The sequence below is a fragment of the Heterocephalus glaber genome, unplaced genomic scaffold, assembly GCF_053883595.1.
Source record: "Heterocephalus glaber isolate CG9 unplaced genomic scaffold, H.glaber_assembly_v1.0 deba00001707, whole genome shotgun sequence".
Lineage (NCBI taxonomy): Eukaryota > Metazoa > Chordata > Mammalia > Rodentia > Bathyergidae > Heterocephalus > Heterocephalus glaber.
Window position 1 is genome coordinate 773,136 of NW_028258427.1, and position 18,278 is coordinate 791,413.

An 18,278-nucleotide genomic window follows, 5' to 3' on the forward strand; every position below is an offset into this window, starting at 1 on the left:
CACACTGGGGAGAAAAATGGAAATGGAAAGAGCACCTGATTATTTTACTCACATGCTGTGCACGATACAAAGGGAATGTTGGAGGTATTGGGAGAGCAGTGGTATTGGGATCAGAGCCCCCCCATCCCAGCTTCATAGCCAGGTCTGCCCTATTTAAATCCTGACTCTCCAACTTCCTAGTTGACTTAGGGCAAATCATTGAATGACTGTGGCTTTGGTTTTCTTATCTGTAAGCAGCACAATAATAGTCCCTACCAGCAGAGTTCTAAGAACTGAATGAGCTACTTTAGGTGAAGCGTTTGGAATCATCCTGGCCCTCAGATGTGGTCTCATCATTTGCTGTTCTTGTTAGCTTGGGTCTCAGCCAGGCCAAGCAAATGTGGGTTGCAAGCCTCAGAGCGGAAATTGGGGTGAACGTGAGGTGTATACACTTTTTTTTACTTGGGCCTGAGGATTCAAAGTAAAGAAATGCTGAGCTAGAGGGAAAATGACCCCTGGCTTATAGAAAGAAAAAAAAAGTTAAGATTTCAAACCAAGTGTCTGCAGGACAAGCAGTTGAAGGACAATTTAAAAAGGCAAGGAAAAAAAGAGAAAGGAATGAAAGAGTAATACCAATCTCACAGAGGAAGAATTGTACAAGAATTGTGAGAAGCCAGGATGCTCTTACTGGGTCTACTCTGTGGGGCTGTTAGTTCCATTCTTACACTCTGTGTGTGTGTGTGTGTGTGTGTGCGTGGTGTATTTGTACATGCAGGTGTTTGCGTTTATTTTTTCAGGTACTTCAGCAGATAATGCCTCTTGCCCACTTTACTGTTATCATACTCTAGGGCTTTGAACCCAGCTGTGAACTTAAAGCCAAAATGAATGGCAATCATATACTGAAGCCTGAACGGAACATTGTCCAATTATTGTAACTGCTGTCTATGACCCCAAACAAAATACACATTTTCTCCAGCAGCAACACATCAAGCAAATCAATTTGAAACCAAATTAAGTACATGTAGTTAATATTTTCTAACATGATGGTTTAGTAGAAATCTAGACCTAAACCAAATTTTCTACAAGCAAAGCTTGTAATGCCTTTGGATTCAGAAACCCTTACAGGCCCTCCCTCTGCGAGGGCTGCGTCAGGAGGTGGTCAGCCCCAAGCTGCTGTTACATTAGGCAGCCTAGCTGCTCTATCAATCAAAGCCCAGGCTTATTGAGCTAAGGAGGTGCTCAGGGAACCTGAGAAAGTAGGGTTCCCTTTGGGGATGTATTCAGGACTGGAGGTGATGGGAGCATCTTTCATCATCCTATTAATGAAGGAACTAGATTTATTGAAGCCCGGGACCCTGCCCATGGGTCCTATTCAATAACAGCCAGGTTCTCTCAGGTTTTGTTAAAGGAAGTTGTGGTATTAACTTCTTAAATGAGTGGCTAGAGAAGGACTGCTAACTCTATGTCAGACAGATGATCTGACAGAATCTGAGAGATGAGTCATGCACCACTGGGAAACAGAAGGGAGGAGACCTGTTTTCATTGAATTTCTCCGATGTTTATTCATTAGGCAGTTCTCAGTGGAAAAGACCCAGTGAAGACAGGAGATGACTTTTATGGGGGGATACCATTGAATGAAAGCTCTCAAATCTGGCCTTGGTGTATGGGATGGTAGGGCCTAGAAGCTAGGCTCTGGGAGCAGGAGAGCTGGAGGTCACTCTTTAGTAGCTGGAAGGGGCAAGCAGGTCCTCCTGGGGAGCCACCATCTCCATCTCTGACCCCAAAGGTCCAGATGCCCCTCAAAAGCAGACAGTAGAGCATGATCTAGGGACATCCGCATAGACTTTTGAATAAATGCCTAGGTTTGAAGGAGGATGTGGTATGGATAGAGATTTCTAAAGGTATTCAGCTAAAGTCCTGTCCCAGATGCTCTCCATCCTGAATCAGTGGACACAAGTGGACATATTTTCAACTATTTCAATGAAAACCAAAAAGCAAAATAGGTCTAGATGCTCCTGTCTCTAATTTGCCAACCCATAGATCCTGGGCCACGAAATGAAAAGGTGTTCCTTTGTGAATCTCACTGTGCCAACGCCTCTTATCTCAGAACTGTAACTCCCATGGATAGAATTGTTTAGAGCCAAAGCCACCTCCCATCCTAAACCTTGTACTCTTTTTTGTTCTTCAGGCATTTAGTGTGATTGCCATGTTTAATGTAATGAAGTTTTCAATTGCAATCTTGCCTTTTTCGATCAAAGCAGTGGCGGAAGCCAATGTCTCTCTAAGGAGAATGAAGGTATAAGTAACTCTGGGTAAGTAGGGAAGAGAGATTTCATTTGTGGGTAAGGAAACAATTGGATTTGGCAATGTTGTACCAATCCATTGGAGGGCTGGATTGCTTGTTGGATCGACCTTGGGAAAAGGGCATCTATTCAGAGTTGGAACAATAAATGCACAAAGGGGAACAGTCAGGATTTTATAGGTGGTCTGCTCTTGTAGGAATGATGAGATAGAGTCTCTGCACATGGAAATGATGTTCCTGACCTCTACTCTTGATCAAGCCAAGAACCTTAAGTTGTCCCAGCAGTGGGGTCCGGTTTGGACTGAGCTAACCCTCCTTTCCCTGGTTTGTTCTGTGAGGGGTGAGGTGATGGGAGTGATGAGGTGGACTGATACAGTTGGTCATTTATTTACTCTTCATTCATTGAAGATTTACTGCATGTCTCTGATGTACAAGGCATGTAAGAAATACAAATATAAGAAAGAGAATCTTTACCTTCAAAACCTCCGCTCTGGTATGGAGCCAGGTAACCTAGATATTTATGTGCAGGGTAAGGGTATAAGTAACATGCAGGAAGAGCAAGTGAAGTAATTTTGAAGTTCAAGTGAGGAAATTAAAAGGAGAGGGGCATTCTAGTCAGGAAAAGATGTTTTAGATATCTGCATTGATTGAATGGTCTTCACCCAAGCCAGAAATCTGGAAGTCATCTTAAGCATCCTTGTTTCCTATCCTCCTTTCTGGCTCACTTTCCACAGCCTACAAATCCAGGGCCTTATTGAGTCACCTCCTGATCACCATACTCCCTCAGTTTTAAGAGGAACCATTGTAAGATCAGATTAGAAGTTGCACTGATGTCACTTTTTAAAAAAATTCATTAATTTATCGGTACATTTTAGGTATACACTATGATGACGTTCATCATTGGGAATTTGTACCTTTACATGCTATATTTTGGTTCTTATTTTTTCCCCCTTCCTCTGCCCTCCCTTCAACCCCTCTACCCCTCCCTATTTACAAAGATTTTGTTTCCATTTTTTCCTTTTCTCATATTTCTTTGTTCCCTTTGTTTCCTTTCCCCTACCCCTCCCACTTCACCTTCCTCCATGGACCTTTTCTTCCTACTTCACATTATGTATTATACATTTTGATCCTTATTTATACATTCAATTTCTCACACCAGAGAAACTATTTGGTATTCACACATGTGTTCTATTTATTTCACTTAAGAGTATGGTCTCAATGTGCATCCATTTAGCTATAAATGTCTTTAATTTCTCATTCTTTATGGCTGGGTAGTATTCCACTTTATAGAAAACCACATTTTCTTTATCCAGTCTCCAGTTGATGGGCAATTGGGCTGTTTACAAGTTGTAGCTATTACAAAATGTGCAGCTATAAACATGGGTGCACATATATCTCTGTGATATGATTCTTTTAACTCTTTTGGGAAGATACCCAGCAGGGGAATAGCTGGGTCAAATGGGACCTCTAATCTGAGTTCTTTGAGGTCTCTCCATACTGATCTACAGTGGTTGCCCCAGTCTACACTCCCACCAGCAGTGGAGCAGGGTTCCTTTTTCCTCACAACCCTGCCAGCATTTGTTATTGGTTGATTTCTTTTTTTTTTATTAAGTTTATTTATTGGTACATTTTAGGTATACAATATAGTTACATTCATCATTGGGATCTTGTACCTTTATATGATGTATCTTTGTTCTTATTTTTTCCCCATTTCCTGGCCCACCCTTCCCTATTTACAAATAATTTGTTTCCATTTTTTTCTTTTCTCATATTTTTTCTTTTCTTTCTCCTACCCCTCTCATTTCCCCTATTCCTTTAGACCTTTTCTTCCTTTTTCATAATATCAATTATACATTTTGATCCTTATTTACACTTTTAGTTTTTCACACCAGAGAAACTATTCGGTATTTACAGCCATTCTTTCTGGATGAGGTGAAATCTCAGCGTTGTTTTCATTTGCATCTCTCAAATGATCAGTGATGTTGAACATTTTTTCATATGTTTATTTGGTATTTCTACTTCTTTGAGAAGTGTCTGTTCATTTCAGATGCCTATTTTTGGATTGGGTCTTTAAATTTGGGAGGTCTGATTTTTTTCAAGTTCTTTATGGATTCTAGATAGTAGACCTTTGTCTGAGAAGCAGCTGGTAAAAGATTTTTCCCATGTTGTGGGTTGTCTCTTTACACTGTCGGTGGTTTCTCTTGCTGTGCAGAAGCTTTTTAATAAGATGAGATCCCAGTTGTTGATTCTTTGTGCTAGTTCACATGTGACTGAGGTTTTGTTCATGAAATATATTCCTACGCCAGTGTCTTCAGGAGTTCTACCTAACCTCTCTTCCAGCTGGTTTAGTATTTCTGTTTTACTATTTAAATCTTTGATCCATTTCGATTTTAGTTTAGTGCCTGGTGAGAAACATTGGTCTAGTTTTAATCTTGGCAAGTTGAAACCCAATTTTTCCAGCACCGTTTATGAAAGAGGCTCTGATACCACTTTTTCAACACAACATTTGACACCATCACATTCATGGTATATACTGTGATATCAGAAAAAAAACTTAAAGATGCTTCTTAGGCTAGAGGAGGGCATCATTTCTTTAATCCTCAGCCTCCACTCTTTTCCAATTGCTATCACCTTTACTCAGGGGCTCTATAATTTGCACCTGAACTACCACTGTTGCTTTACAGACCAGTCCTCCTTTCCCAGTGTTGTCCTCCTCAAATCTATATTGCACTCAACTCCCAGAAACCTGTTAAAATACTCGAATGACTGCTGCTCCAAATCCTGGAATACTTTTCCCTTTAGGACAGGGGCCCTCCTTCAGTGGGCTCTCACTTTGTCTCCCCTTTGTTTCCCATCCCCTTCCTATCTGGAGCTCTATGACTTAGTAATCCTGAATTTCTCGTTTCATGGCCAGACCCTACTCCAACAACCATGCCTTGGCGTGACTCTTTGTCTTTGCCCATGCTGTGCCCTCCACTAAAACGTTCTCATCCTTTCTCTCATCTTTGGCTGTACAGCACCTGTACAGACTCAGCTCAGGCACAAACTACATAGACTTCTAGGACGGGGAGCCAAGTGTTCCTTCTCTAGTGATTACGGTGCTTTATTTTGTCACATTTCACTAAAATGTTCTGTGTGTCTTCCTATCTCCTCCCAGGCCAGTCTTTTGGAGGACAGGACCCATATATTACTTATATTTGCATTTCTACCATTTACCCCATAGCCTGGCACATGGTAGGTACTGGACAAATGTTTTGTTGAATGAGCTGAGTGAGGACCTAGAAAAAAGACATAGCAGAGACTGAGAACATGACCTTGGTTTCATATGCATTAGTGCCAAGCAGTGGTCTGTCACCCAAAGACTGGCAAAGGCTGACTATCTTGGACACAAGGGGGGAATATGGCTGGTATAAGCTTTCTCCAATGTGGGAGACCCACATAAGCCTCGTGGTTAAAGAGGCAACTGTCCCTGATAGTTTGAGCTAGTGGACTATTCCTGCTACAGCTTCTCCTGGGGGAATAACCTCAGAATTTCTTTCCTGGGTGTCCTGAGTAGAATTGCCAAGATTGTGATTTTGGGTCATTCGAAGATATATTGGGAAATGCGAAATAGGAAGAAAAGAAGGTCCAAAGGGGTAGGGGAAGTGGGAGGGGCAGGGGAAAGGAAAGAAGGGAAAGGAAAAATTACGAGAAATGGGAAAAATGGAAACAAAGTCTTTGTAAATGGGGAAGGGTGGAGGGGGTGAAGGGAGGGCTAGGAATGGGGAAAAAATAAGAACCAAGATGCATCATGTAAAGGTACAAGTTCCCAATGAGAAATGTAAATGTGTTGTATACCTAAAATGTACCAATAAAAGAATTTTTAAAAAATACAAAAAAAAGAAGATATATTGGGAAGATTCTTGCAAAAGGATGACTTCTGCTCACTTAATTGTATCTCTTTAATCTTAGAAAATTCTCATAGCTAAAAGCCCCCATCTTACATCACCCAACCAGAAGACCCAGATATCATCTTGCTTTTAGCAAATGCCACCTTGACATGGGAGCAAGAAGCTGGCATAAAAAGTGACCCAAAGAAAGTGCAGAACCAGAAAAGGCACTTTTTCAAGAAACAGAGGCCAGGGGTATACAATGAGCAGAGTCCATCAGTCCAGGGGATTGCCAGCCCTGAGGAGCAAAATGGCAGCCCCAAATCAGTTCTGCACAATATAAGCTTTGTGGTGAGAAAGGTGGGTGTGCCAGTCAGTTTGTATTGCTTTTATAAAATATCTGATTAATTCACTTATAAAGAGAGAAAGTTAATTTTGGCACATGGTTCTGGAGTTTCCAGTTCAAGATTGGGGGTCCCATGGCTTTGGGCCCGGGGAAGGGTAACACATCATAGCAGGAAGTGTGTAGCAGAGCAAATCCCTGACATCAGGAATCAGGAAATAAGAGAAATGAGAAGCATTTGGGGCCCATTAAAGCCTTTTGGCCTGAGGACACCCCACAAGGTTCCTCCTCCTAAATGTCAACACCCCACCCAGTAACACCACCCTGAGGACTGATCCTTTAGCATACTGACCCTTGTGGGTTCTAAAAGTAAAGCCTCCATCCCTCCTCCTTGTATTGCATAGCCATGGCTTTCTCAAGCCTCTTAAAAGTCACTTTGAGCTGCAGGTGGTAGTGGGAGGTTCTCCTGGGACTGGGATGACTCAGTTTTAAAACTGTGTCCATGAACATAGGAGGCCTCTTCCTGAAACTTAGAGAAGATGGTTTCATATCAGTATTGACTTTCAATGCCTTTTGTGGAACCAACTGCAATTTTGAATGGACAATCCATTTCAGATGGTTAGCTTCAAACTGACTAGCTTTCATAAATCTTTAAAAGTTTGTTCTGAATTTCACATTGGAGTATTAAGGTAGATAATGATAACTAACAATTAGGAGCACTTACCATTTACCAGGTACATAATTAACTCATTTAGCCATTCCAGTAACCCTATGAGGTAGGTCCCATAACCACCCTCACCTTGTGACTGAGGAACCTGAGGTACAAGGAAGTGAAATAACTCACCTAAGTTCACATAGCTAGCAAGTGGCAGAGGAGGGCTTCACCTCAGGGTGCCTAGCTTCAGTCTGTACTCCTCACCACCATGAATTACTCTCTTGTAAAAAGCAAAATGAGATCAACAATCACTCCAGCAAAAGGGGGCAGCAATCCCTTCAGGTTTGAAGGACAGAGTTTGTAGATGTGTGTTTAGGGATCTTGCCTCTCCTGCATGCATCCTTTTGCACCGAGGACTTGGCAGCAGTGCTCCCAGGGCACCAGTGTTGATTTTGCTGCAGAGGGTTCAACATTGATCTCGTACCTCATATTTTAGTCTCCTATCTTGTAGACTCACTCTTTCCCTGTGTAAACTCTACAGAATGAGAGGTGCTCATTTATTATGCAACGTTAAGCTCAGTAGCTATCTTGAGAATGGTACTTCTCATAGCTAACAAGGTCATCTGTCACGTATTCATTGGCAAAAATATCTAAAATTTGGCGGGCTGACTGCAATAGGGCTTTGGATCTTTGTGAAGTAGTATCAAATGCAGCTACTTTGCCTCCTTGTCACTCTCCCTTGTGCCTCTGGGGTGTAGTGGCTGCATGCTCCAACCTTGCCTTCCCAGTTGCTTCAGAAAAGCTCCAGAATGCTGCTGTCATCTTCTAAAGAAACTACCTTTTAGTTCTCCAATAGTTTTACTCTAAATGCTCTTTTTTGTATATTGATAATCTATCAATTTGTGTGTCAAGGGCATGTTTAACATTTTGTGAAATAAGTGGAAGATGCAGTTGGGGTGATACAGCTGTGTGGATTAGGGTGCACTTCTGGGGCCTGGTGGACCTTGGCTCCAGCCCTGGCCACTTACCAGCTATTTGACCTTGTGAATATTGCCAAAACTCTTGACGCCTCTGTCTCTTTACTTGCTTCACGGATCTTATGAATCCTTACTTCACAAGGTGGCTGTGAGAACTGAAAGAGAAGCCCATATAGAAACTTGTTGAGCCCAGTGTAAGTCTCAAGTGCTGTTTCTTTGAACAATCATATCCAGTTTAAGTGCTGCCCTTAAAAACGTCCTGAATTCAGGCCATCCGCGTTTTTCCAAGTGTAGCTCCATGACTGCATTAGACTCTGTCCTCCAGGATGAGGTCGGGGTGTGCTGTTCACAATTATGTCTTTAGCACCCAGCCCAGTGCCTGGCTCACAGGTGCCCAATAAAGTTTGCTGAATGAAAAAATGACTAATGAGGAAGCCAGAGGGTGCTGATTTTCCGCTGAGGGAAAGATGGATCTAGAATGCTTTTACTCAGCCCCCAGAAATGGACAGAACACAAGGGAGAGGAGTCAAGTACCTAGTGAGACTGGATCCATCCATGATGGCTAGCATGGTGGCTGACATTCAGTAAAGATTTGTCAAAGGAATTATGGGAGACAGGTGGCAACCTCATGTGCTGGCTGAGGCAGGCAAGTGATGGGCACATCCGGTCCTGGGTAGGAAAGGAGCCATATTTGTCCCCATGGGGAGGCATCTGTGTTCTAAGGGATTACAGGGAGCAGATTGAATGCAAGTACTCTGGGGTGTTCTGCAGTATTGCGTATCTGCTCAAACAGCAGCAGCAGCAGCACATCACCACAGAACTCAACCTGGGCTGTCCAGCTTCCTGCAGTGGCTACTTCACCTGTCTATGGCTCGTGTCCCCAGGACCTTTTCCTGTGCTCCAGCCATCTTCCAATAGCTAGGTTTGCACCTCTGCTTGAGGGCTCCTCATCCCACCCACAGAGCACCAAGACTTTCATAGCCCAGGAGCAGACTTCAGGCAACAACTATGCTTGGGCTCCCAGAGTTCCTTGAGTTTGCCTGCAGCATGGAGCCTTGTTTGCTTCCTGTGGGAGCTGACTTAAGAGTCTGCCTTGCATGAGCCCCATCCTTTCCTGGTATCTCTCCCCCTCTTCCCTCCTGGTGTCTTGGAACCTCCCCCAACAAACAGCTTTTACTAAATCCTCGATTCAGGCTCTATTTCTGGGAGAACTCAAGCTGAGACATCTGCCTTTCCAGGAAGACTTTCCTTTCACCCCCACCTCCACCACACACCCTTCTCTTCCTCTTCCTTTGCTTCCTGTCCACCTTTGCCAACTAAAACAGAAGGTCTCTGGGGGCACACGCAGAATTCTTCTGTTGTGCTCCTTGCTGTGTGTGTTACTGAGGGTTCTCAGAACAATACCTGGCATACAGCAGGTACTAAATAATGATTTGATGGTTGAATTCATAAACCCACAGCTGTAGATTAGCCCGATATAGTGCAATAGTGTTGCTGCTTCATGTTTTAAACTGAGTTATTATACTAGAGGAATTCATAAAAAATGACTTTCAAAAAGCACCTATCTCTCCTTACTTTAAAGGCTACCTTTGTTTCCCTGGGCTACATAGCCTTTTACCTTCCATTAGATTTGCTTTCCTGGAGTCTACCATAAGGCAGCCCTCCTGTCCTGTCCTCCAGACTGGCACAAGGCTGTTTTACGTCAGTGCCTGTATGTGATTTCTAGAAGCCCCCTGGGCTCTGCTCTGCTGTATGAGGAAAGCAGTTAATTAAGACTTACATTCCTGCAGCCTCTCGGGCTGTGTGCACTGGGGCTGAGGATGAGGCTGCAGCTGCCACCTCACAGAGCCAGCAGAAACACTTTGTCCCCATGTGGTGCAGCCAACATAGTCTGGGAGGAACTCTTGGCCCAAGATCCTCTGGGAATTTAGGGGAGTTACTGTGTCTTATCTTTATTTCTCTGGCAGGGCAAGGTCGTGGGAATATGTGGGAATGTTGGGAGTGGAAAGAGCTCCCTCATCGCCGCTCTCCTGGGACAGGTAAGGTGTGTGGCGCAAGTTGTGAAGGTGGAGCCCCAATGCGACAATGAAACAGTTCCCTTCTGGCGGTTTGCGGACTTTGGGGACCAGTGGAACAGTGGATGCAGTGGACAGGCTCAGCTGCATTGGGTCTCCTACACATAAATAATGCTGATTTCTGAGCTGTTAACATACTTGGCAGCTCCAGGTCCCTTGGCTAGACAGGACAAAGCTTTTCACGTGCTCCTGGGTTTGTCCTCCGCGATGTGTATTAAATGGTGACCACTTCCTTGCCTAGAGCTGCGTCTGGGTCAAGAAGAGGTGGATCATGGCATCCATAGCTTTTGCCATGACTTGGGCTGTCCTGATTTGGAAAATCCAGCAAGGCAACTTGGTGGGGAATGAAAGAGTCTGGGACTGGTGGTGACATCAGATGAGTTTTTTCCTCATTTGTCTCCATATACCCAGTGTCTTCCCAGAACCAGTGCTCAACTAAGCCAATCTCAGTGAAGGAGTGGCTGAATGAATGCATCTGCAAACCTCCTATGAGAGAGACAAGCTGGGTCCTGTCTTCTCTCTGATACTTCTGGGTGCATGATCCCAGGGGAAATGGCCAGGCCATTTTACTACATTCCCAGGCCTCTATGTTGTCGTGGTTTCTGAATTCTATTCTAAATGAATGAGAAAGTTTTTGGAGGAAGATGTTAAATCCTTCTTCTCCCTACTCTGCTAAAGAGAAGGTTTTGCATCTGAGACTACCTGCAGCCAGAAGAGGTTGGGGTGCCTCTGAAGAAATGAGGACCTCAGGGTGGGATAGCTGGGAAGTATTTTCTCAACTCCAATGTGAGTGACTTCCTTTGGCCCCCATGGTTTCTCTGTAGACAGAGTGACTACCCCTTCCCTGTGGAGAGTTGGGTGGGTTCCCAAGGTGACCATGCTCTGGGATGCAGTGTGCGTGCCGCTGTAATGGCCTAGGTTTTGGCATCCATATTGGAGGTGACCCAGCTCAGTTTTTCACCCAAGGACAGGAATCTGTGTGACAGCCCTCATAAGAGATCCTCCAACCTGTGCTCAAGTATCTCCAGTGACTGGAAACTATTTCCTAGTCAGTCTCATCTTTGGAGTGCTTTGATGTGTATTGGAGTGAAATTTGCCACCTTTTAACTTCTATTCTCTTTTCTTCTCATTTAGGGGCATCTCAGAGGAGATAGGATCTCTCTCCCTGAGACAGTGGTGGGGTCGGACTTCTCCCTGTGGTTGGTGGGTGGCTGGTAGTTACACCAGTGAGCTCCAGACTGCCTCCAATGCCTTAGCCATTGGCCACTGTTTAACTTTGGGCAAGTAAATTAACCTCTCTGAGGTTTGTGTTCCTTATCTATAAAACAGGGCTAAGGCGAGAATTGGTCAGGATTAAATGAGATAATTTTTGTAATAGTTGGATATAGGATGATTCCATGGTGATAAACATCTTATATACACTCAACCCAGTCCCTGGACATTTTATCTATTACTATTACTGTTATCATTAATATCATTATCTCTTATTCAAGTCTAATTCTGTGTCCCTGAGTCTATTCCTGAGGTGAAGTGGTACCACATCCTTTGACACTTTCTCTAGCCTCTGCTTCTGCTGTCCCATGAGCACTAGCCCTGAGCATGGTGGCCTGCCCATGTGTTCCCTCTTCTGATAGCTTTGAGCATCGCATCACCACCAATGTCCTCATTATCTATCATAAGCCCACCAGTGGGGTCACCTTAAATTACCTTATATGCTCAGGGTCAGAAACTGGAACCTGGGTGTATTTTTTAATTGGATTGCTTAATGATTCTAAGTCCCAGAGTTACACATGAAATGGGACTTTCCATTCCTCTTGAAAAATCAGAAACTCTGGCCACACCAGGCCTGTATCCTTACCTAGTGCCAACTGTACAACTGAGTTATGGCTGCTTCCTTAATGCAGGACACACCAGGGATCTCTATCAATAGCATGTAGGCCATGCCCTGCTTCCAGGGATGTGGCTACTCTAGTTACTTTCTCATTCCTGAGACAAAATATCTGACACCTACAAGTTAGAGGAGGAAAGATTTATTTTTTCTTACAGTTTGTGGAAGTTTTACTCCATTGCTATCTGGTTCCAAGGCAGGGCGGCATGGCAGAGGGGCTTGGTAGAGGAGAAACAGTCCATGGCAGGGTAGGCAGGAGGCAGCAGCCTTCCTTCTTTCATTCCTTTTTATTTCACCTAGGCTATAAGCCTATTGGTTGGTGCCACTCACACCCAGGGTGGATCTTCTGCCTTCAAGTAAATCCATTCAGCCACATTCAGAACTATGCCAAATCAATCAATGTACTAAACCAGTTATCACATACCCATGATCCATTATCCCACACCTATGATCCAGTCACTCCCCAAAGCCCCACCTATAAGCATATGAGGCTTTGAGGGGCTAGATACAAGCCAAGGAGGTTGGCACCCAGCTAGTGCACCTAGAGGAAGTGAAGCCTCTTGCAATCAGTCTGCTCACAGGGAATCTCATAGGAGTGGGCACAGGGGTGCCTTGTGTGCCATAGAAGCCCTGCAATCTGAGCTTTCCAGTCTGTAGGAGCCTCTGCCTAAGGTTTCTTGCCTGGCCCCTGGAAGATGTGACTTTGAGACTCTCCTTCTGCACAAATGGGCTTTGTAATACACAGACGCGTATCTTGTCAACCTGCACCTTCCCAGTCAATGCTCATGACCAAGCAGGGCATGATGATTCCCAAGGAAAAATCCTTGGGATTTGGCTTCTGAGCATTCTCTGGCATTGTTGTTCCAGATGCAGTTACAGAAAGGGATCGTGGCAGTCAATGGGACTCTGGCCTATGTTTCACAGCAAGCCTGGATCTTTCATGGAAATGTGAGAGAAAACATCCTATTTGGAGAAAAGTACAATCACCAAAGGTAATGTTAGTGTCCAAAGTGTGAGGCACTGTATGCTTGGCTACAGATGCAGAGGCCATTGGTAATGATTACTAAGTGGGTTTCTTTAATGAGCTCTGATAAAACATTCATTGGATCTACATGGGAACTGCTTCTCTCTATCTGACCCAAGGGTTCAGGAGAGGCACCTTCTGCAGACCCACAATCACACACTGAGAAGAGGATGCAATTGACACTCGGTTCCTAGGGCAAATTACCATATGGTCTGAGGTTTTGTGTAGCAGGGCATATGTTGTCTGACTGGAGAAAAATGAATCTGGCAAATTTGCTTTGGGCTGAGTAACCAAAACTTTACTTAAAATTATGAGCAGCAGGCATGCAATTAATCAGCCCTGGCATTATTCATTGGTATCAGTGCTATCAGGATATATAATTGTTAGTGTCCTCAAAATGAATTAATGAAATAAAAACAAAGTTCCAGTCGTAATTATTTGATATATGTTGGGCTGTTATCTTTAAGCTCTGGAAAGTAAAAGCTTCTTAGGGTTTTTGCTGAGCTTGATGTACTATCATATGCTTTCTCTCATGTGAGTCCCCACACTACCTACCTGTTCAAGGGGATCCTGGCATTACATCTCCATTGCACATATGAATAATCTGAAGGCCAGAAAGGTCATTGATTGGCCCAAGGTCAAAGCTACTAGATGGCAGCTTGAGTCTTTGAGTCCTGGACTTAGGTCTTGAACCCCAGCATCATTTGCTCTCACTGGAGCTGCCCAACTGCTGGGTCACTCAGGATGCCCCCCCCCCCCCACTCCACCACCACCAACCCACCCAAGCACCGCAGTGCTGAAGTGAGAAGAGAGAGTTGGCGTAAGGAATCTGCCCGAGGTCTGGGTTTTCTCATCTTGTTGTCTGACCCACAAAACCCTCCTTGCTGGTTCCAATTGGTCAGCATGTATGTTCCCAGCAAGAGGCCTGGGGTATGACATTCCACCCCCAGGAGGTGGTAGCAAGAAGGTCCCATCAACCTGGGAGTCCTTGTACCAGCCAAAAGTGCTCTCTGCTCAGCATCTCCTGGCCCTGACCCCCTTCACCGGTGTCTCTTCCTAGCCCTCAGCTGGAACACCTACTTCTTCCACAGAAGCAGGCTGGAAGGATGGTTCCTCTATTAATAAAGGAAATTCAAAGTGTAGTTACATAACAGTGCCTGCCATATGCAGGGCGCAGCACAGGGGGACATGGAGATGAATCTGCCCTCCAGGTGCTCAAGTCTGGAAGGGGCCATAAGAGCTGCAAAGATGAGGGGCTGCAGATAAGACTGATGGCTGAGTGGCAGGAGATGTCAGGGGCAGGGGTTCAGGAAAGCAAGGGCAGCATTTGCATTGGGCCTTGAAGGGAGAATTGAGCACCCTTCATCTGTGGCTCTTTAGCAGAAATTTGGTTCCTAGGGTAGAAATTGTGGCTCCCAGGAACCCAGGAAACATGAAGGTGGTAGGAAATTTAAGCTGGGAGTGACAAAGGGTGACAATGTGCTGAGCAGCCTGAATCTTGCAGCTGAAGGTTGGCAAAGGTAATATTAGCTCCCTTGGTGGAGAATATGCAGTGCACCAGACCTTGTGCTAATGGCTGTGCATATGCTTCCCTGTTCCTTTCTCACAGCAACCCAACTGTCATTAGCCCAGTTTTATTGAGTAGAGTGAGGATCACAGAGGCCCAGCAACCTTGCCAGGGTCTCCCATTGGGTACAACCTACGTCATCCTGATGGACACAACCACTACGTATTCCAGCCCCAAAGGTGGTGCGTGAGTGGCATGCTCAGGGCTGTGCCAAGTTCTGATCTGGAATCCAGGGGCCTGGGAGCCACCTGAGGTCCAGCTGCTCAGGGGCTGCCTGCTGTCTTCTTGCTTCTCCCTTTTTACTGGGAGCGCATGTCTTTCAGGAGATTCTGATGATGATGATGATGATAGTAATAATATTAGTTAATCATAAATCAGTCTCTGTGGAGGCAGGAAGCCTATCAAGCAGCAGAGAGACCTAGGGTCCAGCTGTGGGGTCTGGCAGCTGTATAGATGAGGATAAACCCAGCTGTCACCAGCACTCCAGCCACACAGAGCAGGAGCCACTTCCTGTGAGGGGTGCAGCGATGCCCAGTGAAGGTTCTGTTTGTAGTGGGGCTGTCTGTGTGGGGATGAGAAGGGGAGAGCGTGAGCTTCTCTCATGAAACAAGGCCTGCAAATACTACTAAGCACTGACTTTCCCAATCCCTCGGTGCCAGAATTCCCAAGGAGTGGGACAATGGTGGCACTGAGCCCTCAGCTTTGTCCCCTCTGTAGGGCAGGTGCTTGTCCCGGCAGCATGGCTGCTGCAGAGCTGCTCAGGGCCTCTTGAGTCCCCCTCACCAAAGACAGAACCCCAAGGCTGAGAGAGGGCAATGGAGATACCAAGGGAGAAAATAGAAGCTGAGAAGCTCAAGAGCTGGGGCTTTGATCCTACTCGACTTCTCCCCTTTAGGTGGTGCTCTGTGACTCAGTTGCCCCAGGAACAGAACCCTCTTCTCTCCAGCCTGGTGGGAGTGATGGGTGATCGAGTGGCTTTCTGGGGCAGAAGGGGCTCAGCAGATGTCAGACTCCAGGCCTAGGCTCTTCAGCTCCACCCCAATGACTTTAGCCCTCACGGTTGACCACACTCTTTGGCTCCAGGAGCAGTGCTAGCAGCTGGTATCCCCAGCGTTCCCTTCAGGGGTTCCATGTACACTTGTTCTATGTACACTGGTGTCATTGTCCTTGCGTGGCAGAACCCTCTGGGGGAAGGGCCATATTGTGTCAACCCTGTCATAAGGGAGTGGCCTGGGGAGCCAAAGGGATGCTGCCCTGGGGACCTCCAAGACAGAGCCACTGGTCTAGGAGCCTTGAGCTGGGCCTTTGCTGCCTCCGTACCTGGCCACAGCAACACAGTGGCCCTGCAGAGGCGGCCCAGGGGGTGGTGCTGGGGGTCTTTCTCGCCGTGCTGAGCTCTGACCTTTGCACCTGCAGGTACCAGCACACAGTTCGAGTCTGTGGCCTCCAGAAGGGCCTGAGCAGCCTCCCTTACGGAGACCTGACAGAGGCGAGCAGAGTGGGGCTCCAGCCCACCACGCTGCCCTGTGGCCCAGTTGCCCATCAGGTCTTGATTTACCTTCAGGGACCCTGGGGCAGAAGGACCCCAGGAAAGGAAGGCAAAGTTTAGGTTCTATGTATATGGGTCTGTTCTTGTGGACATTGCCACTGGCACGGCACCAAGCCACTATGTTGATTCACTGTGGTCACTGTCAGGGCCATTTCCATCTGTGGTCATGTCAGGAAAGGTTTCTGTGCAAACTGCTTCTCACCTCAGGGCCAGAGCAGGGGCCCAGGCATTGCCTGTTGCTGGAGCCCTCAGGACCCCTCTCACCTCACTGGCTCTGCCCAGCCCAGGAGCACGAGAGTCACCCCCAAAGAGTGTCCCTGGGGTGCTTGTCCAAAGAATTGGCTTGGTCCTGGGGTGAGCCTCCTGACTCACGGGACCCAGGGGAGTCACCACTCCATCTGCCCCTCTCCCCAGCCCACTGTGCCTTTGCATAGTGGTCCCCCTTTGCCAGTCCCTGAGGAGCTCAGAAAGCTAACACTGTCTGAGGTTCTGACCAGCTCAGAGCACACTGTCTTTCTCTGCTGGTGAGCTCAGTCTGCCTGCAAAGGACTGGGCCAGCACAACCTCCTGGCCTGACACATGCAGCCCTTGCCTGCCTACCAGGTTGCATCTCTGCCTGCCCTGCCTGACCACCCTAAAATGTGCACTCACCTCTGAGCCTGTCTTTGCTCCTGCTGTCGTTACCCTACTTTGAGTTCTGATCCCGAATCTACCTCCTTGAGGAAGACATTTTGAAGTCCTGTAATCTGGAACAGTCTGCCCCAAAGCACTCCAGTTCTGCTTCACTCCAGCACTGCTTCTACTCAGCACTCATTGAATTCTGCTTGGTGCCATTGTATTTGTAACTTCCACCCTGAAATACAAGCTCCCAACAAACAGGGTGCTTTTCTTGTCCAGCTTCCTTGGTCCCACCCCTAGCACCCAGCTCAACACCCCAACAGCTGGACATGATATGGGTTCACTTCAAAATACCTCCAAGTAGCCACCTAGGGATTTCATCCTTTCCATACCTCTCCATACTGAGCCTCATCTCTAAGGATCAATGAACAGGAACATGCTTCCTCCCTTCCCAGAGTGTAGATTTGCCTGCTATGGAGTAGTTGCTCCACATGAAAGCAAATAGATCTGTCTCCTTCCTGTTCCTGATCCATTCTCCCAGAGCTTCCAGCTCTAACAATTCCCTTGGTATACTGGTCAAGCTGTAGCCTCTTCCCTTGGGCTACTCACTGGCATGGAGGTATTGTGAGGCAGACACCTCTCACTTGGCATCAGATAAAGCAGCTCTCTACTGCCAACACCCCTGGGCTTCTGTGATGGCCAATCTGTCTGTTAGCCTGCCAAGTCCTGAGAAGCTTTGGGATGCTCCTGTTCTTGAGAACTGGAAGGTGGTGGGTGAGGGTCTGTGATGGGCTGTGCCTTTGCCCTTGTCTGCAGATCGGGGAGCGGGGTCTCAACCTCTCTGGGGGGCAGAGGCAGAGGATCAGCCTGGCCCGTGCTGTCTACTCCAACTGTCAGCTCAGCTGCTGGACGACCCCCTTTCAGCTGTGGATGCCCATGTGGGGAAGCATGTCTTTGAGGAATGCATTAAGAAGACCCTCAAGGGGAAGACTGTTGTCCTGGTGACCCACCAGCTGCAGGTGACTGCAACATGCAGGACCCAGGAGATCTGGGGATGGGTGTGCCACCGGATGCTCACGGTCTCTTCTGTTCAAACACCCCTCTCCTGTCTAAGGCTGTCCTGGAGGGAGTGTGATGGGAGCAGGGGGCACAAGAGACACAGATGATCACTCCAGCCATTCTCTCTTCCAGGTGGCCCTGCTTGCTTCTCTACATGGTCTCCATTGGCCCTACCTTTGGGTTCACTGGGGCTGGGGATGACTGGGCAATGGACTCTTTGGATGAGGGTCCCAAGACCCCACTCATCAACCCCAGGGGAAAAAGGTTGGTAGCCAGCACTTTGGGGTGAGGCCAAAGCTTTGGGAGATCTTCACTCTGCTCAGAATCTGCCCCTTTATTGGGAAGGTGTATCTCTTTCGGGCTTAGGAGCCAG

The 18,278-nt window shown here is 46.6% G+C and overlaps 1 protein-coding gene across 1 annotated transcript in view; it reads left to right on the forward strand.

Moving 5' to 3' along the window:
* The window catches only part of Abcc12 (ATP binding cassette subfamily C member 12), a 63,528-nt gene that overhangs the window by 12,175 nt on the left and 33,075 nt on the right, over positions 1 to 18,278 (forward strand). Inside the window, 8 exon segments of the mRNA XM_021251480.2 lie at positions 2,168 to 2,275; positions 6,233 to 6,248; positions 6,251 to 6,510; positions 10,093 to 10,164; positions 12,956 to 13,080; positions 16,096 to 16,168; positions 17,663 to 17,744; positions 17,747 to 17,865. Coding sequence (XP_021107139.2) covers positions 2,168 to 2,275; positions 6,233 to 6,248; positions 6,251 to 6,510; positions 10,093 to 10,164; positions 12,956 to 13,080; positions 16,096 to 16,168; positions 17,663 to 17,744; positions 17,747 to 17,865 — 855 coding nt within the window.